Source organism: Mobula birostris, chromosome 8, assembly GCF_030028105.1.
Source record: "Mobula birostris isolate sMobBir1 chromosome 8, sMobBir1.hap1, whole genome shotgun sequence".
Lineage (NCBI taxonomy): Eukaryota > Metazoa > Chordata > Chondrichthyes > Myliobatiformes > Myliobatidae > Mobula > Mobula birostris.
The window spans coordinates 75627585-75650613 of record NC_092377.1 but is presented as its reverse complement, the minus strand read 5'-3'; the positions used below and the strand labels follow the sequence as shown (position 1 = coordinate 75650613).

At 39.8% G+C, this 23029-nt stretch overlaps 1 protein-coding gene across 1 annotated transcript in view; it reads right to left on the bottom strand.

Annotated features, from left to right (window-relative positions):
* Positions 1-23029, bottom strand: part of esf1 (ESF1, nucleolar pre-rRNA processing protein, homolog (S. cerevisiae)) — a 66854-nt gene that overhangs the window by 37507 nt on the left and 6318 nt on the right. The window contains exons 5-9 of the mRNA XM_072265468.1: positions 21676-21791; positions 15492-15644; positions 12745-12859; positions 7966-8131; positions 5482-5634 (exon numbers count right to left, since the gene is read on the bottom strand). Coding sequence (XP_072121569.1) covers positions 5482-5634; positions 7966-8131; positions 12745-12859; positions 15492-15644; positions 21676-21791 — 703 coding nt within the window. The remainder of the gene's footprint in view (positions 1-5481; positions 5635-7965; positions 8132-12744; positions 12860-15491; positions 15645-21675; positions 21792-23029) is intronic.

Genomic DNA, 23029 nt, shown 5'->3' with positions numbered 1-23029 from the left:
GCTATATATATGTGCCTAAGACTTTTACACACTACTGTATTCCTTAATACCACCCCAACTGTTAATTCCCACCGACAATTTACAGCAATAGAATGGTACTAATGAGGTATGTTAATGTGTTTTTCTTCAATGCACTTTGCAGTTTTACAAACCATTTCTTCTGAGCATGTTTGTCTTTTAAATTGCAATTATTATCTAAGAGCACATTAAGCTTTCAATCCACTCCATTTGTAACTTCATCACAACTGTCTTGTAAACAAAACTTTAAAATTATGAGTGTGTCATATGAAGCAACAGTCTTTTTATTATTAATGCTCAACAATATTCTGAACTATAAAGAATAATCAGCATGGATTCATTTGAAGACAGTAAAAGGAGAAGGATAAGATGCTTCTTATCAGAAAGCAAGTAACTAGCTTATACTCATATCTCAGCTCAGACTAAAGCAGCCATTTGTACAAGGTACCAAAAGACCTCTTTATCCAGCAAATCAAATCCAAATGCTTCATCCACCAAAACAAATTTAGATTTAGCAGTAAACTTTAAGACACACAAGTACATTTTTTTGTTAATTCATAGGACATGGACATAGCTGCCTTTGGTGCTGAACAACTTCTGTGAACCACTGCACTACAAACTATAGAACACAATATTAATATTGATATGAGAGGCTTTCAAGAAAATATCAGTTTAAAGTTATTGTTCATCTGGAAACAAATTTAGTCCAGACCAGGTCAGGAAAGCAGATTTACTCCACTTGTATTTATCAGTGAACTAGGTTTAGATTTTATTTTAAAATGAAACTTTAGTATTTCCTTGGACACGATTAGTGTTCTTAGGTTTTTCATTCCAGTTTTAAGCAATTAACTGTATTTAAAATTATTGAGGTGGCATGGAAAAACGTTGTCTCCAGATGAGTCCAAATGTATGGATTACTATTCCAATTACATTACCGCAACATTACTGCAACCAAATGCCAAAAACAGTTCTGAAGCAACAGGAAATAAATGGATCCATCTCCTACAGCAGGGTAAGACAGTAAATGGCTTTTCACTTTTTTGTGGTGTTGGAAGAAAGATTCTACAATAAGCATTTTGCAACTGAAATGGTCAATAAATTTTGCAGAATTCTATGTAAACCGTCATTCAACCAAGCATAAAACCAATTTTATATGGTTTGGCAGCAAAGACGAAATCTAATCAAGGGGAGGTGAAATTAATTGCAGTGGGAAAGTTTTGTAATAATCAAGTTAACACAGTTAGTATTAATCATGATGAAAAGAAGACAACTATAATTTGAGTCTTATTTGTTTAATAATCCTCTGCCAAGTTCTTAATGGATAGGTTTGCAGAATTAATATTATGTTTCTACACTCTGATCCCCAAAGTGAAGATGAGCACAGCATTACTTCTCTTTCATCAAATGGCAAAAGCACTCGGGTCAACTTGGGCCAACTTTAACAACTCAATTAAAATTCTGCATTTAGGTATTGTATCAAGCCATGTTTCTGGCGGAGGTATCTCATTGGAAGAGTTTTATTGTGATTTGTGGGATCATGCAACCTAGAATGGTAAATTGGTGAAAAGGGGGGAAAAAAAAGTACCTGTTTCGGAATGATCATCAGGGAGCAAAATTATCACAATAACCATTACTTTATAACTTTTTTTTAAAACACCGTAATATATATGAGCAGAATTAGGTCAATAGGCCCATCAGATCTGCTCTGCCATTTCAGCACATCTGATCCAATTTTTCTCTCAGCCCCAATCTCCTGCCTTCTCCCGGTATACCTTCATGTCCTGACCAATCAAGAATCTATCCACCTGTGCCCTAAATATACATAAAGTTTTGGCCTCCACAGCCGCCTATGACAGAGAATTCCACAGATTCACCACTCTCTGGCTAAAGAAATTTCTCCTCATCTGCGTTCTAATGGACTCCCTTCTATTCCGAGGTTATGTCCTCTCGTCTTAGACTCTCCCATCATAAAAAATATCTTCTCCACATCCACCCTAACAAGGCCTTTCCCCATTCTATAGGTTTCAATAAGGTCACCCTTCATTCTTCTGAATGCTAATGTATGTTCTTACGCAAGTCACGCTAGATTGATAAACAGAAAATTGTAGAAAGTCAATCATCAGTCAATCTACTGCAAGAACTTATACTTAGTCAGGCAACAGATTAATAGTTGTGAATTTCCTTACTGAAAACAAATATTGAACTACAGTTGCAAGAAAAAGTTTGTGAAGCCTTTGGAATTACCTGGTTTTCTGCATTAATGACTCATAAAATGTGGTTTGATCTTCATCTAAGTCACATTAATAGACAAACATGATCTGCTTAAACTAATAACACGCAAACAATTGTACCTCTTCTTGTCAATACTGAGTATACCATTTAAACAACCATGTCTAGGTTCAAAAAAAGTAACTGAACCTCTGGGTTAGTGCCTTCTTCAAAAGCTATTTGGAGTCAGGTGTTCCATTCAGTGAGATAAGTTTGGAGGTGTGGGCTATAGAGGGGCCCTACCCTATAAAATAGACCCACAAAGTCAGGTTATTGACAGGACCTACTCTTCTCAAGAAAGCTCTGTTTATGTGCACCATGCCTCAGCCAAAACAACTTTCAGAGGACCTTAAAATTATAGAGATGCATGGAGCTGAAAAAGGCTACAAAATCATTTCTAAAGACCTGCGTGTTCATCGATTCCACAGTAAGAAAAATTGTCTACAAATGGAGGAAATTCAGTACTGTTGCTACTCTCACTAGGAGAGAGTGCATTGTGCATTGCTGAAGGAGGTGAAAAAGAACCCAAGGGTAACAGCAAAAGACCTGCAAAGATCTCTAGAACTTGCTAAAGTCTCTGTTCATGTGACCACTATAAGAAAAATTGTGAGCAAGAATGGTGTTCATGGAAGGACACTGTGGAGGAAACCACTGATCTCCAAAAAAAACATTGCTGCATTACTCAGCTTGCAACAGACCATCTGGATGTTCCACAACGCTTCTCAGACAATGTTCTGTGGACAGGTAAGACAAAAATCAAGCTTTTTGGCAGAAATGCACAACTCTATGTTTGGAGAATAATGGGCAGTACACACCAACAATGAAACCTCATCCCAAATGTGAAGCATGATGGAAGTAGCATCATGGATTGGGGATGTTTTGCTGCCTCAGGGCTTGGACAACTTGCAATCGTTGAAGGAACAATGAATTCAAAACTGAATCAAGGAATTTTACAGGAGAATGTCAGGGAAGTGATCTGTCACGGGCAGATTAATAGAAGTTGGATGATGCAATAAGACAATGATCCGAAATACAAGTAAATCCACAACAGAATGGTTTAAAAAGATGACCATTTGTGTTTTGGAATGGCCGAGTCTAGACCTTAACCCAATTTAGATGCTCTGACATGACCTGAAGAAGGCTGTTTTTGCAAGGTATCCCAGAAAAATTGATGAACTGAAACAGTTTTGTATGGAGGAATGGTCAAAAATTCCTCTTCGCCGTTGTGCAAGTCTGATCAGCAGCTACAGGAAACATTTAGTGGAGGTTACTGCTGCCATAGGAGGTTCTACCAGTTATTAAATACAAGAGTTCCACTACTTTTCCCAGCCTGGACTGTGAATGATTAAACAATGTGTTGAATAAACACCAATTACAATTGTTTATAAAAGTTTGGGCAGATTGTCTATTATTATGACAGACTAAGATCAGGCTATTTTTTATGAGCAATTAATGCAGAAAACTAGGTAATTATAAAGAGTTCACAAACATTTCCTTGCAATTGTATATGGTGAGTGATCAAGGACACAGGGTTTCTGATTAGAATCTTGGTGAATGTTTTGATTATTCAACTAGTTCAGAAAAACCATTGCTCTGATAACTTTGAGGTGTATGAAAAAAAATCTTGAACTTTGTCTTTTTTGAAGAAAGTGATTAAAATGTATTGCAAAACAAAATTAGTTAAGTAAATGCTATACAATGGGCTTTGTCTCCTTGTTGCACATCTCCCTATATTTCTGCAATTACAAGCAAATAAAAATACCTCAAGGCAGAAAAAATAACAGAAAAAAATTGAGACAGTAAATGATTTTCATGCAGTTCCATGAACCACTATTTTCTGTAGTAGATAAAAATATAACCTATTTCTGCTCAGAAATAATGCTTCTACACATACAGCAAAACAAATAAATAAATAAAAACCAATATACGAGGGTCATAAGTAAAAATTCTATTTGTCCTTAGGAACGATGATTTAACTTCCTATTAGAATCTCTTCAAAGCATGATTCATCTTCAAGACAAAATCAGATGGAAAACACCACAGAAAAGCTGCATGTTTCACTGCTTTGGAGATTCTTGATTTACATCAAAATCCCTACTAGAAAACCATCAACACAGCCTAATGTACTCCTGATGGCAAGGGGGTTCCAAAAGCCTCAGCAGTTAAGGTTGCAGTTAAAAAATGAAAGAGAAAAATCTTTGGTTCAATCTTAAATCTCAGTCAAAAATGACAATGAGTTTCTACCTCTATACAATGCATTTACCTTAAAATGTACATGCCTGAATACTGAAGGTTGATGCACATCCCCAAGTTGGGAAGTTTATATGAAATAAAAACAAATCGCACTTTCATTTAATCATGAGGGACGCCATGGTAGCATAGTAGTTAGTGTGACACTATTACAGCCTGAGTTCAATCTCATCGTCCTCTGTAAGGAGCTTGTTTGGCCCTCCCCACGGAATGCGTGGATTTTCTCTGGGTGCTCTGGTTTCCTCCCACAGTTCAAAGATGTACCAGTTAGAAGGTTAATTGGTCATTGTAAATTGCTCTATTCGGGGTTGCTGGATGGTGTGACTTGGCTCGAAGGGCCAGAAGGGCTTATTCCATGCTGCACCACTAGACAAATAGATAATACTAATAATGTTCTGGCTTTGGCTCCTTCTCCTATTCCGTTTCCCAGTTCTCTGAGTCATTCCAATTTAATATTTGCAACATTTTAATTTTCTGCCACAGCGAAGTCCTCCTATCTTCTCCAGTCCCAAAATTACTGGAGAACTTGTCTTTGCCAATCTTTGAACTTTAATGCATCTTGCCCACTCTTCAGGAACCCAAACTCACAAATGAAAATCCTTTCATTAAATTCTTCCAGAGTTCATTCTTATGCTCAGTCCTTCAAATAAACATATTCTTCTCATAATTGTTTAGCTCCTGCCCCTTGACTGGTTTGGAGCATTATTGATTTAAATCTTAATAGAACTACAAAAATCTACTTGAAAAGCAAAATCACTGAATAAATACTGAATTGTGTAGAGAATGAAGACTTCTTCTACATCTTCACAAGAGAGGACATGGCAGTGAAGAAAGCTTCATGAAAATGACATTGGTCACGTTAAAAATTAACCATGTTACACATCAAATCATGAAATAATTCAATTTTAAATACCACTGCCCACAAATCCTTCAAATGCTATTTACCTGGAACCCAGGTGATCTCCATTTCCATGTCTTTATTTTTTTCTTCTTTTCGTTGTATTGTTTTCAGTAGCTCTCTATATTTTGAAATCTGTTCATCATCCTTTCTTGTCTTAACTGTCATTTTACTTTCTGATGTACCTCTTACATCTTTATCTGTAAGTAAAGAAAATTTTTAAAAATTGCAAATGTTTGAAAAAGTGACAAATTAGTAAACTAACACTTTAAGAAATGTGGATTGGGAAATGAAGATTTAATCTTAATTTTATTCATGTATGTAAATAACTAATTTGCAAATTGATCAAAATCAATAGAAGAGTTATGTTCAGAGAAACATTCACAATTCGATGCAGTGGCATCAAGTATCAAGAACTCTGCAAAACAAAAATGGGGAATATATTAACTCTGAAAAGAAAGAACTGCAAAATACAACATCAAAACATTAATTAATGCATGCTATTTTTGTGTGCATTTTAAAAGCAACCACCAGATGTTGAGACATAATTACTCATAAAATTTCTATCAGAGGTCATAGCTGTCTCCCAGAATCAGAAACAGGTTTAATATCATTGATGTACATTTTGTGGTAGCAGTACAATGCAATACATGATGAAAATTATTATAAATTTCAATCAGAAAAATACATACAACAATTAAATTAAACAAATATTGCAAAAAGAGAGCAAAACTATTGAGGGCTGGTTCATTATTATTTCAGAAATCTGATTGCAGAGGGGAAGAAGCAGTTCCTTAAACATTGAGGCTTGTGTACCTGATGGTAGTGACAAAAAAGAGCACATGTCCTGGGTGCTGAGAGTCCTTAATTATGGATGCCATCTTTTTGAGTCATCGTCTTTTGACGATGTCCTTGGTACTGGGGAGGCTAATACTGGGAACACCATGATGGCGCTGGCTCAGTTTACAACCCTTTACAGCTTTTTCCGATCCTGTGCAGTGGCACCTCCATACTAGACAGCGGTGCAGCCATTTAGAATGTTCTCCACGGTACATCTGCTACAATCTTTGGTGACATACCAAATCTCCTCAAACTCCTAATGAAACATAGCCATCGATGTGCCTTCTGTATAACTGCATCAATACGTTGGGCCCAGAACTGACATTCAGGAACTTGAAACTGCTCACCCCTTGATGAGGACAGGTGTGCTCCCTTGAAGTTCACAATCCATTCCTTGGGTTTACTAATGTTGAGCGCAAGATTGTTGTTGTGATACAACTCAACCAGTCTATCTATCTCACTCCTGTAGATCTCCTCGTCACTTATCTGAAATTCTGCCAGCAACAGTTGTGATATCGGCAAATTTATAGATGGCACTTGAGCTGTGTCTAGCAACGGAGTCTTGGGCGTAGAGAGAGTAAAACAACAGACTAAGCACGCATCCTTGAGGTGTGCTGGTGTTGAATGTCAGTGGGGTAGAGATGTTACTTTCAATCCGCACTGACTGTGGTCTCCTGATGAGGAAGTCAAGAATTCAGTTACAGAGTGTGGGATAGAGGCCAAGGCTTTGAAGCTTGTTGATTCATACTGAAGGGATCATGGTGTTGATTGCTGAGCTGTAATCAATAAACAGCGGCCTGACATAAGTATCACTATTGTCCAGGTGGCCCAAGACAGAGTGGAAAGCAAGTGAAACAGCATTTGCTGTAGACCTATTGAGGCAGTCGGCAATTTGCAGCAGGTCCAGGTCCTTGCTTAGGTGGGTCTAGCCATGACCAATCTCTCAAAGCACTTCATCACAGCAGATGTGAGTGCAACTGGGCGACAGTCGTTGCAGTGCTCACCCTGTTCTTCTTCTGCATTGGTATGATTGATGTCCTTTTGAAGCAGGTGAGAACCTCTGACTGCAGCAGAGACAGATAGAAGATTTCCTTGAATTCCCGTCTGGTTTTCAATGCCCTACCAGGTATTCTATCGCAGCCTGACACTTTGCAAGGGCTCACCCTTTAGATAGATGTCCTGACGTTGGCTTCTGAGACAGAGGTCACAGGGACGTCAGATGCTGCAGGGATTTGCACAGGTGCGGTTTTATTCTCCCTTTCAAAGTGTGCACAAAAGGCATGGTGCTCACCTGGGAATGAAACATCACAGCCATTCTTGACATCAGGTTTCCCTCTGTAGCAAGTAATAGCCTGCAAACCCTCCTAGAGCTGACGTGTATCCGATTCCAACTCTAAGTTCAATTGGATATGCTTTTCCATTCTTAAAATAGCCTTCCATATGTTGTACTAGGACTTCTCTAGGAGTTCAGGATCACCGATCTTGAACACCACAGATCTAGCACTCAACAGACTGCTGATCTTCTGGTTAATCCACAGCTTCAGGTATGGGTATATTCACTTTGCTTTTTTCAGTCATATCTTAGAACTGGAGATTAGTCATAGAACCAAGAAATACACATAACTACATATTTACTGAGGATCAAAGAGAATAGGGAAACAAAAATCAAAATCCTAAACCTAACTCTTCACCTTGTTGTGATTCCTCCTCTTCTTCTATATCTGCATCATCATCATCTTCCTCACTTGAAGAAGCCAAGTAGGCATTGAAATCCATCTCCTTAATTTCATCCTTATTAAATCGCTTTGTTAATGTAGCAACACGCTCATGGTTAGTCTCATCCCATGTTAGCTGGGCCTAACATAAAAAATTTAAAATGAACAGAAAAAGGTTACTCGCAATGCTAGAAAATATCAATCAGTAAAAAAATCCAACATAGGCATGATATGTAGTGTTGAGGTAACGCTGTACAAAATAGAAAGGAATCTCAGCAAACATAATTTTAAAAACATACCAATAGTGCAGAAACAAAATCAAGGAAATATAGTAAATTATATTAAAAGAACACACAAAAATACAAGTCAGAGAAAGTCACAATCAAAGTGCACTGGTCAGATTACTTTAGGATTGTTTTAATCCCCCATCCCATTCCAGCATTCCGACGCGTAGCCTTCTACTATGTTAAAATAATTGTCAGTACAAACTTAAACAAAATCCTTTCTTTCACTTCTGCACTTTGCAGCTCCAGGCCCTAATTTTGATTATGATAACTTAGGCATGAAACAAGCACGAGTGGACCGCTAATCACATGTACCTCTGTTTTGAAGTGTTAAGCCAATGGAATGGCCTTTCAATGTTTTCATAAGAGCTTTGTAATTAAATGTCTGCAACAGCAAACAAAAAGAGATGCTGCAAAATCTCAGAAAAAAAAAACAGAACTGCAGGAAAATATCAACAGGTCAGCCAGCAAAACAAGGGGGGGGGTGGTTAGGGGAGGAAGATTTTATTTTATTCTCCCCTCAGAGATGCCTCTTGCAATGTTCTCCTTCTTGCTGAAGCACAGCTTTCTCTCCACAATTGGTACAGGTTTCTCCCGCCATCTGAAGGTACAGCGTTCCTATGAAATGGTTCGTAAGCCGGAAGGTCGTAAAGCGAAGAAGCAATTACCATTTATTTCTATGGGAAAAATTTGTCAGTGTTCGCAGACCCAAAAAATAACCTACCAAATCATGTCAAATAACACATAAAACCTAAAATAACAGTAACAAATAGTAAAAGCAGGAATGATATGATAAATACACAGCCTATATAAAGTAGAAATACTTTTCCAGAACAATTGCCGCACTGTTCTCCGTAGTGAAAATCTCACGCAAGTGTTCTTGGCAGAAACACGGCGCAAGCACTCTCGGCAGTAACCTTTAAGCTATGAAGCTGCCAAATCATACCAAATAACGCATAAAAATACACAGCCTATATGAAGTAGAAATAATGTATGTACAGTGTAGTATCACTTACCGGAATTGGGAAGACAGTGCCGAGCACACTGATGATGGTGTGTTAGGCTGAATCGTCGGAGGTTGGGGTGGTGCAGTGGTCCCCAACCTCCAGGCCGCCAACCAATACCGATCTGCGAAGAATGCAGCAGTAGCTGGGACGCACCCAGCGCATCTTTAAGAAAAAAGCCAAAGTAAACAAGCTAATTAATTAGGTGCCGCCCAGCACGTAAATGTCGGCCCAGATCAGAGGCAATTCAATCGGCAATCGCCTCTGATCTGGGCCGACATTTACATGCCGGGCGGCACCTAATTAGTTAGCTTGTTTATTTCAGCTTTTTTCTTAAAGATGTGTTGGGTGCATCCTGGCTACCGCTGCATTCTCCGCAGCAATGTATCAGTTCGCGGCCTGGGGGTTGGCGTTGTGGGACACTGGGGTGTCATTTCATAGTGATCTGTTTCCATCAGGGCAGGCAGGTTATCTTCCTCACGTTCAGTTCCTAGATGACTTCAGTTTCGGTCCATTCGCTACTGCATTCGGTTTCGAATGTTATCCTTTTCTCTTCCAATTGCATCACATCTTCATCCATCAGTTCTTGGTCATGGGATGCCAAAACCTCTTCAACATCATCTTCATCAACTTCCACAAGCCAAACTCACTTTGTCCTTACTTCGTTCACCACGATCGAAACGCTTAATTATGTCTAGTTTTATGCTAAGTGTAACACCCTTACGAGCTCTTTCAGGCTTTTCCGATACCTTAGAACTCATCTTGCTAACGGCTGCTCACGGGCACGTGTTTAAGCAATGCCGGATAGAATGCAGTTCTGGGGGAGGAGCTTGGCTGCTTGGGGTGCGCGCTGCTTTTTTCACACGCTGCCTTTTTTCGTAACAGTGAAAACACCTTCTGTTAGCGAAAACAGATAACTAATGTAGGTCTTTCGTAACAGTGAGGTTTCGTATAGCAAACGTTCAAAAAGCAGGGGACGACTGTACAGTTCTTTCCCACATCTTGTCCATTTCCAACACTTCTGATTTAACTGTTCTTATCAAACGAAGAACACTACAGCACCTTACAGGCCCTCTGGCCCACAATGTTGTGCTAACATTTTAAGCTACTCTAAAAGCATGGAGTTTCCCCCAGTGCTCCCTATCTCATCAGCCTCCACATTCAATAGATTATCCTTCACAATTCTGACCACCTTCAACACCATTCCCCTTCTCTTTTACATTTTAAATGGGTCTCTCCCTTCAAGATTCCCTGGTACATTCTTCTGAAACTGCAAATGCAACACCTGTCTTTCCGGAGCGACCAAGGGTATAAGCAGTACTTCCAGATAAAAAAGTCAAAGCTGAAACAAAAGTACCTTAAAAAGTTGAAGGTTTCTACAGCACATCTTGTCAGAGCATGCTGCAGCCACCCAGACTCAGTATCAAATACTGCAACCTCAAGTAATTAACTTTGTCTGCATCAGAAAGAGACATAGCATCCATTTGTTGCATCGACTCACTTTCTCTCTCTCCCCTCTCCATTAGCATATTTACAGCCCCGCAGTACACAAGTTTAACATTCCACTGTCTAACTGAGCTTCTTTCATGTTTTTCCTTTTTGCATGAAGTACCACAATCCTATCCATTAACCAAACTGCCTTATTTACAGTTTACCCACAGGTCATCCCTGGTCTCTCCCTATCAGGGATATTCCCTTTGTCCTGTCCACCCTTCCTTCATCCACCCTGAGGCCTCATAGTAACCTTCTCTCACTTTAGCAATTAAGATCATCTTCCTTTTGAAGATGCTTCTTGATCCACTGAGTGCTTTCAGCACTTTTGTTTTTTTTGATTTAAGAGGCAGTGCTGCTGGCTGAGGGAGGGTGATGAAAGGTTAATCACAAAAAGATCAGTGTGAAGGAGTGTTTAGTGAGGGAATGAATAAGGACAGAGAGAAAAAAAGTGGGACATAAGACAACGCAGCTACTGAAACTCTGAGGAAATAATTCACAGGTCAGGCAGCAACTGTGGAGATAGAAAATTGAGGTAACATTTATATATTGTTTCTTAGAACTGGTCAGTTCTGACAGATTGGAAAGGTAAGTTACACAAAGTTGTTGAATTCAGTATTGAGATCTGAATGCGATAATGAGCCTGGTTAGATGAGTTGCTATTCCTCAAGCCTACTAATGCTATTCCAATTTAAGCCAAAGGCGTGAGGTCAGAGTGGGAGTGTGCTGGGGAATTAAGCTGTTAAGCAAGTAGAAGTTCAGTGTCACTCACCATGAGGACTGAGCAGAAGTGATCTGGAACCCCGTTATATAATCTGCATTTGGTTTGTCTGTTTTGGACAAGACCAAGTTGTGGGTACCAAATGGAGTACACAAAATTGGAAGACATTCAAGTAAATAGCTATTTCACCTTTTGCACCATTCAATCAATTTTTGGCTCTACCTTAATGTTCTCTCCACTAATCCCCCTTCCTTCCAACTGAAAACCCTTTCATTTTTTAAACTTTGCCTAGTGAAAGATTATCAACCATTAACTCTACCACTCTGTTCACAGATGCTGCTGGACATGCCAAGTATTTCTAGTATATTCAGTCCAAAGAATATGGAGGACATTAAATGTTGGATTTGCCAATGGCTCTCACATCATACAAATGAATAACAAAATTCTGATTGGATTAACTGCACTGATGTGAACTTCATACCAATCCAGAAAGAACATTTAGCCATTTAGAAGCCCCCCCCCCCCTCCTGGATTATAAATATCCTGACTCATTGACACTACGTACATATAAACAAGTATCTGGGGAATAGGTGGTATATATGGCGATGGATTTGCGAGCATCTTCTGCTGGGTGGGAATGGGCCATTTCCGTGCATCTTCTATCCCGAACAGATCCACTTGCATTCTTGTTAAGAGTTGTTTCTATGATCCTCTCCCACGCACGGTTTAGTTTATTTCTGGCTTAAGAACAGCTTGGGTTACAAACAGTCTCAGAAATAGAACCTTATTATAACCTGAAGACTTGGTTGTTATTAAAAAAAAACAAATAATCTAAATTATTCTGCAAAAGGTGAACCAGAATATCAACACTAAAAAAGCTGGAATACAAGTTAAGGCATGTAGAGGAATTACGATCAACTCTACTTCCTCGTGTTTCTTAAGAAACACATGTCTTGGCATATCAAAAAGATAAAATGAAATCTGCCTAGCTATGCTTCATTTGTCATCTGGACTACATTACATTCTTTTGCTGATGCAAGCTGTTTTTATTTAAAAAAGTTTAAATAGATGCAAGCAGGATCTTTAAAAGACCAAATTGCACCCAGTTTTAACCATTACCATATACACATTTACTAGTTGAAAGTGATCTAATTTGCCTTTTATAAATTCCAAGTTCAGTTTATGAAATGGATGATTTGTTGTACATACATAAGCCATGTTGTTTATAAGATTACAGGCAAGTGCTTTTAATTACCTTTGATGAGCCGAGTGCCGTTGAAGTGAAATATTTTGGTTTGTACACTGCCAAATTCGCATCTGCAGCAACATCCTTTGGCTCATCTTCAAATGTTAATTCGTCTGGTATAAACCTGTATTACAATACAAACCCAAATAAGTCTCACTCAGACGTACAAGTCTTCCACTCTTCATTAAAACTCTAACTACAAGAATAAGGAGGTTTAAAATAGATTTTAAAAATCTGCAACTAAATTAATATACTTTACATACTAACATAAAGTTAGCTTGGATAGATTGCTTTAAGCTACAACCAAATATTATCAACACAGCCATTAATAAAGTAACTTAATGATTACATATTATTGACGTTAATTCATCATTTGAAACACATTTTCAATTAACTGATGCAAGCTAAATGAAGCCACACAGAGAATAATCAGTTGCCATTGCTTAATGTAGCTGACATCTAACAAACAGTGCCTCTGAAAAGTATTCACCTCCCTTTTACAACACTGAATCACAGTGGATTTAATTTGACCTTTTTTGACACGATCAACAGAAAAAGGCCCTTTCATGTTAAAGTGAAAAAAAAGTGATCTAAATTAATTACAAATATAAAACATAAAATAATTGATTGCACAAGTATTCATCTTTAATATGACAGACCAAATCATCATCAGTGCAGCCAACTGGAATTGGAAGTCACATAATTAGTTAATGCGTCCTAGCTATATGCAAACCTGTGTGCAGTCAAGGTGTTTTAACTGATTGCAGTAAAAATACACCTGTATCTGGAAGGTTCAACAGTTGAGGCATCAGTATCCTGGCAAAATCTACACCATGAAGACAAAAGAACACTAAGCAACTCTGTAAAAAGGTTATTGAAAAGCACAAGTCAGGAGTCGGATGCAAGAAAATTTCCAAGTCACTGAACAAACCTTGGATTACAGTTAAGTCAATCATCAAGAAATAGAAAGAATATGGCACAGCTGCAAATGTGCCAGGAACAGGCCATCCTCAAAAGCTGAGTCACTGTGCAAGAAGGTGACTAGTGAGGGACACCACCAAGAAACCTATTACAACCCTGGAGGAGTTACAAGCTTCAGTGGCTGAGATGGGAGAGGCTGCATGTATAACTGTTGCCCTGGTGCTTCACCAGTCGCAGCTTTATGGGAGAATAGCAGAGTGAAAAAAAAACCTCACATGAAATTAACTGAAAGAAGATTCTATGGTCTGATGAAACCAAAATTGAGCTTTTTGGCCATCAGATTAAATGCTATGCTTGGCGTTAGCCAAACACTGCACTTCTTCAAAAAGGCATAGTGATGGTTGCATCATGCTGTAGGGATGCTTCACCGCAGCAGGTCCTGGAAGGCTTATGAAGGTAGAGGGTAAAATGAATGCAGCAAAATACAGGGAAATCCTGGAGGAAAACCTGATGTAGTCCTCAACAGAACTGTGACTTGGCAGATTTGTTTTCCAGTAAGGCAATAACCCCAAGCATAAAGCCAAAGCTACACAGGGATGGGTTAAAAACAAAGTTAATGTCCTGGAGTGACCAAGTCAGAGTCCACACCTCAATCCAACTCAGAATTTATGGCTGGACTTGAAAAGGGTCCTTTACTCATGATCCCCATGCAATCTGACAGAGTTTGAGCAGTTTTGTAAAGAAGAATGGGGAAAAATTGTAGTGTCCAGATGTGCAAAGCTGGTAGAGCCCCATCCACACAAACTCAAAGCTGTAATTGCTGCCAAAGATGCATCTACTTAATACTGATTTGAAGGGGGTGGATACTTATGCAATCAATTATGTTGTGTTTTAAATTTGTAATTAATTTATATCACTTTGTAGAGATCTGTTTTCACTTTGATATGAAAGAGTCTTTTTTGTTGATCAGTGTCAAATAACAGCCAAATTAAATCCACTGTGTTTTAAAGTTGTAATACAATAAAACATGAAAACTTCCGGGGGGGGGGGGGGTGAATACTTTTTATAGGCACTGTAGATCCACTTCAAATGAAAACCGTCTGCAGTGGCCCACAAACTATCGAAGCTCATCTAAGTAACTGTCACCTGGGAATATGCAACGACAGAAATTGGAATGGTCAGAAAGTACAAGGATGTTTGCCAGAGAACGGGCTGTGTGTCCTGGTAGAGACTAATGATCAATATGTCCAAACATTACATAGCAGCAAAGAATTCATATCAAATGTATTACTACATTCACCCAAAACAACAGAACATTAGTCAGAGGAAATAATTCTTAAAATTTTGGAGTGCTTCATCCAGTAAAGTGTAACAAATATGGAATTAATATAATGAAGTTCTTCACCCAATACGATCGGCTCTTTGTAATGGGCTTACAGCCGAGATAGAGGTCGTAACCCAAAATTATTCACAAAAATGTTCAGATTATCACCAGAGAATTGACGCTTGCATCAAGTTGGAGAGAGTAAGCTACATGCTGCCAAGTAAATTCTGAGTTATTTTTAGGCCTACTGATCCTAATATGACCAGAGCTCAACTTGGCCTAGCTGTTATCCAAAGAGAGATGATGTTCTCACGGCACTGTAAACCTTGAACCAATTCCTTTTGGGCTTCCGGGTTGTTACCAAATGATCGCCATTTGCCCAATGTAAAAGTCTCAAAACATACATGTACCAAAGCAAATCAGAAGTTGCTGGCTCATGAAAGGAGATATAGATACTTGTACAATTATTTTAGCAAGCCAAAGAAATAGAAATTCAACATCTTTACAAAACCTGAGATCCAGAAAGGAACTGCTGCTTTCGTACTCCATTCCATCACATTCTTCATAAAGCTTATTGGCTGTTTCGGGAGAATCACATTCCACTACCGCATAATAGTATTTCAGCCGTTTGAATTGGTACTCTCGCACTTTTTCCCTGATAATTCTACAAAGGAAGTACAGGCAGTTAATGTAAAATAATGTTTGCTATAAAATCTGTATGTCCTTTAATGCAAAGTGGTTTCAATTCCACTTCGCATTGTCCAAATCATTGCAAAAAGCAACTTTTTATGTTAAATTGCAACTGGTAGGCTGTGCTACAAACTGACTTATTTTTGCAATCATTTGTCTGAGTCGTCATAGAATGAAATCTTACAAAATCTGTTTAACAATCTGAACAAATTATCTGCTTCCACCATCCTTTTGCCCCTTTCAGTGTCAAATGTGGCTGTCCGTGGGTTACGAATGCCTGACTTCTGGACACCTCTACATTAAAACAAGCTCCCACCATATTATTCAAATCACAGCTCTGAAATACATACATAAGTTCATTCCTACTAGCTTCCTCTCCCTCTCACTCTCCATTTTAAGTAATTGTTCTTTCTTATCTGTCGGTTGTGCTTTGGATAATATTCATTGCAATACTGAGGAGCTATGATTACTTCAACGAGTATTTTACAACTAATGGATTAAATTGATTTAGGCACATCTACGAAAATAGAAACCCATTCATTACTTTTGGGGGGGGGGGGGTTCCTGTAATTTTTTACCACTTCCTCAAAATCTATTTAAACTTCTGTTTGATCAACATTCCTGGTGATGTACTTTATAGTCTTAACAACGACTTGCACTACTTAGACCGTAAGACCATAAGACATAGGAGCTGACGTAGGAGATTCAAGTCTGCTCCGCTATTCCATCATGGCTGATCTCAACCACATTCTCCTGCCTTCTCCCAATAACCTCTGATGCCTTGTCTAATCCAGAACTGATTAACCAGCACCTTAAATATATCCAATGATTTAGCCTCCACAGGTGTCTGTGGCAATGAATTCCACAGATTCACTACCAAATTTCCTTGGTATTGGTCCTATGCTTATCCACTGACTCACTGACATGCTGGATCAAATTTTATCTACTATTGACCGCTTCTAAACCATTGATAATTCAAAATTCTATGGTAGTATATTAATTATAAATTTTCATGGTAACGTTAATTTCAGAGCAACGCACACAAAACGCTGGAGGAACTCAGCAGGCCAGGCAGCATCTATGGGAAAAAGTACAGTTGACATTTTGGGCCGAACCCCTTTGCCCGGACTGGAGAAAAAGAGCTGAGGAGTGAATTTGAAAGGTGGGGGGAGGGGAGAGAGAAACGCCAGGTGACAGGTGAAACGAAGGGGGAGGTGTGAAGCAAACAGCTAGGAGGTTGATTGGTGAAGGGACAGAAGGCCATGGAAGAAAGAAAGGGCGGGGTGGAAGGAGCACCAGAGGGAGACAATGGGGCAAGGAGATGAGGGGCAAGGGGATGGAAAGTGGTGAAGGCGGGGGGGCGGGGGTGGAGGCATTTCTGGAAGTTTGAGAAATTAATGTTCATGCCATCAGGTTGGAGGCTACCCAAATGCAATATGAGGCGTTGTTCCTCCAGTCTAAGTGTGGCCTTATCCCAGCAGTGGAGGAAGCCATGGCTGGACATATCGGAATGGGAATGGGAAGTGGAATTAAAATGGGTGGCCACTGGGAGATCCTGCTTGTTCTGGCGGATGGAGTGCAGATGCTCGGCAAAGAGGTCTCCCAATCTACGTTGCGTCTCACAGATATACCAGAGGCCACACTGGGAGCACCAAACACAGTATATGACCCCAACAGACTTACAGGTGAAGTGTCACCTCACTGAGAAGGACTGTTTGGGGCCCTGAATGGTAGGGAGGGAGGTGTGGGGCAGGTGAAGCACTTGTTCCGCTTGCAAGGATAAGGGAGATCAGTGGGGAGGGGTGAATGGATAAAGGAGTTACATAGGGAGTGATACCTGTGGAAAGCAGACAGTAGGAGGGAGGGAAAGATGTGATTGGTAGTGAGATCCAGTTGGAGATGGCAGAAATTTCGCAGAATTCTGTGCTGGACATGGAGGTTTGTGGGGTGGTAGGTGAGGACAAGAGGAACACTATCCCAGGTAGCGTGGCAGGAAGATGGGGTGAGAGCAGACGTGCATGAAATGGAAGCAATGCGGTGGAGGTTAGCTTTGATGGTGGACGAAGGGAAGCCCCTTTCTTTGAAAAAGAAGGGCATCTCCTTTGTTCTGGAATGAAAAGCCTTATCTTGAGAGCGGATACAGCGGAGATGGAGATATTGAGAGAAGGGGATGGTGTTTCTACAAGTAGCAGAGTGGGACGAGGTATAGTCTAGGTAGCTGTGAGAGTCCATTGGTTTATAATAGACATCGATAGATAAGCAGTCTCTGGAGATAGAGACAGTGAGGTTCAGAAAGGGAAGGGAAGTGTTGGAAATGGACCAGGTGAATTTGAGGGCTGGGTGGAAGCCAAAGGCAAAGTGGATGAAATCAACGAATTCAGCACAGGTGCAGGAAGTAGCACCAATGCAGCTGTCGATGTAGCAAAGGAAAAGTGCTACCAGTGTTTGCATACCTCAACTCTGTTTTATCTCCCTGGTTCAGTCCCTTTCCACCTACATCCGTGACACCTCACATGCTCTTGATCTTTTCAAGAATTTCAGGTTCCCTGGCCCCCATCATCTTATTTTTACTATGGATGTCCACAGTATACACCTCCATCCCCCACCAGGAAGGTCTCAAAGCTCTCTGTTTCTTTCTGGACACCAGACCCAACCAGTTTCCCTCCACCATCGCTCTCCTCTGCCTAGCGGAACTTGTGCTAATGTGTTTGAACCCTAATCAATGGTCAAGCAACAATCTTTAGTTCTGTACTCAACATCCTCACTTATCAAAACCTGGGGCTTAACATTCAAAATTCTGTATGTACTAATATAGATACTCCTGCTTTTATCTGACTGACGTAGCAAAACAAAGTCAGATATTCTTCTATAATTTGTCATTGGCTTAAAATATAAGTGTTACGTTTACTGTTAACCTATAAAAGATTATAAACAAACTATGTGCTAATAGTATTTTTATTCACAAAATACAACATGAAAACACCAGTGATTCTTACCAAAATTATTCAATAATGAATCATTTTATATGAAGAAAAAAATCCCTTTCTTCTGTCATGTCCAGTTCCACTTAATAATAGTAAAGGACATGATAGGGAGAGAACTAAATTAATGTTGGCACAGATGGCAAATACTCTCCAAATATTTAGTGTGTCAATGCAGCGCCCTCAATTGGTAGACCTTGGTGAACAAACTTCTAATCTTCAGTTTAAACACATCACTGTGCAACCAACTAACCTCAAATAGTCAAGATGCACAGCTGCTCCTCCCAGGCCATCATCCTCAACACCTGTGCCAACTGGGCGATGTGTTGAGCCCACTGCTGTACCCTCTGCTCACACATGACTGTACAGCCAATCACCCGTGTTACCACACTGTTAAATTTGTTGATGACAGAACAGTGGTGGGGCTCATCACCAACCATGGATGAGATGGCCTACAAAGAGGAAAAGGAAGAGCTCGATACCTGCTGCCAGGCAAATAACCTCTTCCTCAATGTCAACAAGGAAAAGGAGATAGTTATCAACATCAGGAGAATTAACACCACTCACACACAACTTTACATTGGAGGCACAGCAGTTGGCACTGAGCAGTTTGAATCTCTTGGGAGTGCAAATCTCACACAACTTTCTATGGTCTCCGAACACATTGTATACAATCAAGAAAACTCATCAATGTCTCTGCTTTCTGAGGCAGCTGCAGAGCTGGACAATGTACAAATGTACATCAATAGTCATGATCTTCTACAAATGCACAGTACAGAGCAACCTAACATGCTGCAGCACTGCATGATATGGAAATTGCACTGTGGCAGATTGGAAAGCTCTAAAATGGGTAGTCAAACCAATGTAGCACTGGCACCAGCCCACCTGCCATCAGGACATATATACAGAAAGGTGCCAGAAATAGGCCAGTAATATCTTAAAGGACCCCATCCACCCTGGTCATGGATTGTTTGTCTCACTCCCTATCAGGAAGGAGTCTATGCAGCATCCATGCCAAGACTACTAGACTTAAAAACAGTTACTTTCCCCAAGCAGTAAGGCCGATCAACACCTCTACTCACTAACCCACTTCTCCACACCCTCTCACCTTCACATCCACTGCTTTATCATTTCCTGTCATTCTTAAGTAGACACTCCTGTGCCTAGCATCACTTATGCACAAACAATTAATCTATGTGCATATGCTGTCTTATGTGTTTATATTTATTGTGTTTTTTTAATATTGCATTCTTTCTCTTATTGTGTTTTTTTTGTGCTGCATTGGATCTGGAATAACGATTAATTTGTCCTCCTATACACTTGTTTACTTCAAACCTTTATCATGCTAAGTAGCCTACTGTTGAAAAAAAATCATTCAGATAAAAATCAAGTCATTCAAATAGAACTAATAACTACATAATCTTCCTGACATCAATACAATAGATGCCATCTGAAGCAGATGGGAACCTTGAAACATAGGAGCAAGAGGTTGAATAAGTTTGAAAATACTCCAGCCAGTTGATCTGCCCAGACCTTTAGTACTCAGCCAGGTTTGCTGTCTGATCCAGATGCCTTTCATACGTTCATTTTCTTGAGGGATGCCTAGACATCAGCCTTAGAAATTCAGATGATAGGTTTATCCTTAGATGAGGGGGCTTGTGTGGGTGCATTGTTGTTCTTCCTATCAAAGCATGCCTAAAAGACACCCCAGAGTTGCTGCCACTTATGCAAACCCACCTCACTTTGTAGGAAGTAATATTATGCAAGCCCTGCCTATACCAGTTTAGTTTGAAGTTGCCTCTTTGTAATTGCAATGGCCTTCCTGAGGTCATACATGGACTTCTTACATCCTGTAACTCTAGGACACCAGCACCTAAATGCAACAAATCTAGCCTTCAGCAGATTATGAATCTTCTGCTTCATCCAGGGGTTCTGGTTGGGGAAAACTCAGAATGTTATTATGAATACACATTCGTTCACGCATGCCCTCACAAAGTTGGTGACATATGTGGCACATTTATTTAGGTCCATGAATGAATCCTTGAACATGATCTAATCTGCTGACTCAAAGCAATCCCAAATTTTCCCCTCTGGCTATGTCATCTAGCTTTTCACAGTCTTTGGCAGCAGTATCCAGGCTCTTCAGTCTCTTTATGTACACAGGCAGAAGCAGCACAACCAGGTGCTTCATGCTGGTATACCAGTGGTCACATCTGTTGGATCCTTTGACTCCTGCAAGTGAAGTGAGGTGTCTTCTTCAAGGTAGCCGGATTAAAGTCTCCTGCCACAATACAACAAGGATTGGGGTATGCTGTTTCGCTCCTAGTGATTACGACATTTAGTTCCTCAAGATCTAGCCCAATGACAGCCTGAGGTGAGTTATGGACTGCAGTCAGGTTGACTGCAAAGAACTTCCGCAGCAGGTAGAACAGTGGCATTTCTTTGCTATATGTTTCAGGCTAGAGAATCAGGAATGAGACAGGCCTGCCACATCCATGAGCCATGCTGGATTTATCACGGAGCAAATGGTGCTGCCTTTCCCTTTATCCAAAGCTGCTATCTGGTCCTTGAGGTGGATCGAGAAACTCTCTGGAGTGCTGTTTTAAAATTAGGGTGAGCCATGTCTCTGAAATACAGCAATCCCTCATGTCCATCTCTTCAAGCAATCTTGCTCTAAGGTCCCTAAACATGTTTTCTAATAATTGCACATTAGCCAGGAGAACGCTGGACGTGTGGGGAGAGGTGTGGTGTGACTGTGTCTTAGGATACACATATCACTGCAATAATACATTTTACTTTCCTACAGTTTCCTTGAGGTAATAAAACCTGACAAGGTGCTTCACAGGAATTCCAAGCAAAATTTGATAACTATCAGATATCAAATAAGAGAAGAATTGAGCATAGACAAGAAGTTAAAAAGCATATCGAAAAGGAAGGAGAGGTAGCACAGCCAAAATAAAACAGGGATTGCCAAGAATCAATGTGGAATTCATGTTGTAAAATAGCTGTTTAAAAACTATTTACCTTTGCTCATGAGTGTCTTCATCTGCATTTTCTGGTAAGTTATTAGAAAGTAATTCCACAGGCCCATGTAATTCCTCCTCCTTCATTTTTTCTTTTCCATATTCTGAAGGGTAGATCTAAAGTAGTCAATGTGAAATATTTTTAGTTACAAATAACCCACTTACTAAATATTCTGCAGATAAATAATTGAAAATATCTATGTATGGGGCAACCAAAATTCTAACCTTAATAAACATTTTCTAGTTTCTTATCGTAGTAAATGAGAATCGTCCATTATTATTTAAGACATAATATGAAATTAAGTCTCTTTAATACAACCAGTCTGAGTAACTCTATATCACCCTGCTTCTACACACAAAGTTCAAAGTAAATTTATTATCAAAGTACATATACGTCATCATATACAACCCTGAGATTACTTTTCTTGCGAGCATACTCAATAAATCCAAGAAACATAACAGAATCAGTGAAAGACCACACCCAACCTGATGGTCAAACAACCAATGCACAAAAGACAACAAACTACGGAAATACAAAAGAGAAAAGAAGAAATAAAAAAGAAATAAAGAAAGAAAAAAGAGAGAGGAGAAGTTGGCGGCACGACGCAGCACGCGTGGCCGTTCCGCATGAATATCAGTATGTGTAACTAGGGGCCATGCACAATCCAGATTTGATGGAGACAGCCGTGAAAAGCGCAGAGGAACATCTGGAGAAACTTCTGAAATGCCTGCTTCGCTGCCGCTTGAGATTGAGAATCTCCGGAGACGAAGGCCCCAAATCCTCCGCTTTGCGTATCGCCTGTTGCCAGGGTTGGGGTCGAAGCACTCGGCAGACATGGTGCTCGGTGTCGAATAGATGGTCGGAGCCTCAGAGTTTTTCAGACGGACTCGGAGTCGGACTGTGGTCGGATGCTTCCACCATGCTGCACCGGCAAGTTGGCGGCGCTGGAGGTTTACCGTCTGCCTGAGATGATGGGACTTTCCAGAGACTTTGAGACTTTTACTGTGCCATGGTCTGTTCTTATCAAATTACGGTATTGCTTTGCACTTTTGTAACTATATGTTATAATTATGTGGTTTTTGTTAGTTTTTAAGTCGGTTTGTCATGTGTTTTTCGTGATATCATTCTGCAAAAGCATTTTATTTCTTAATGCATGCATTACTAAATGACAATAAAAGGGGACTGTGTGTCCTCATAATCATCATCATAATAATAAATAGGTAACTAATAAACACTGAGAATATGAGATGAAGAATCCTTGAAAGGAGTCAATAGGTTGTGGGAACAGTGAAGGATTGAGTGAAGTATCCCCACTGGTTCAAGAACTTGATGTTTGAGGGGTAATAATTGCTCC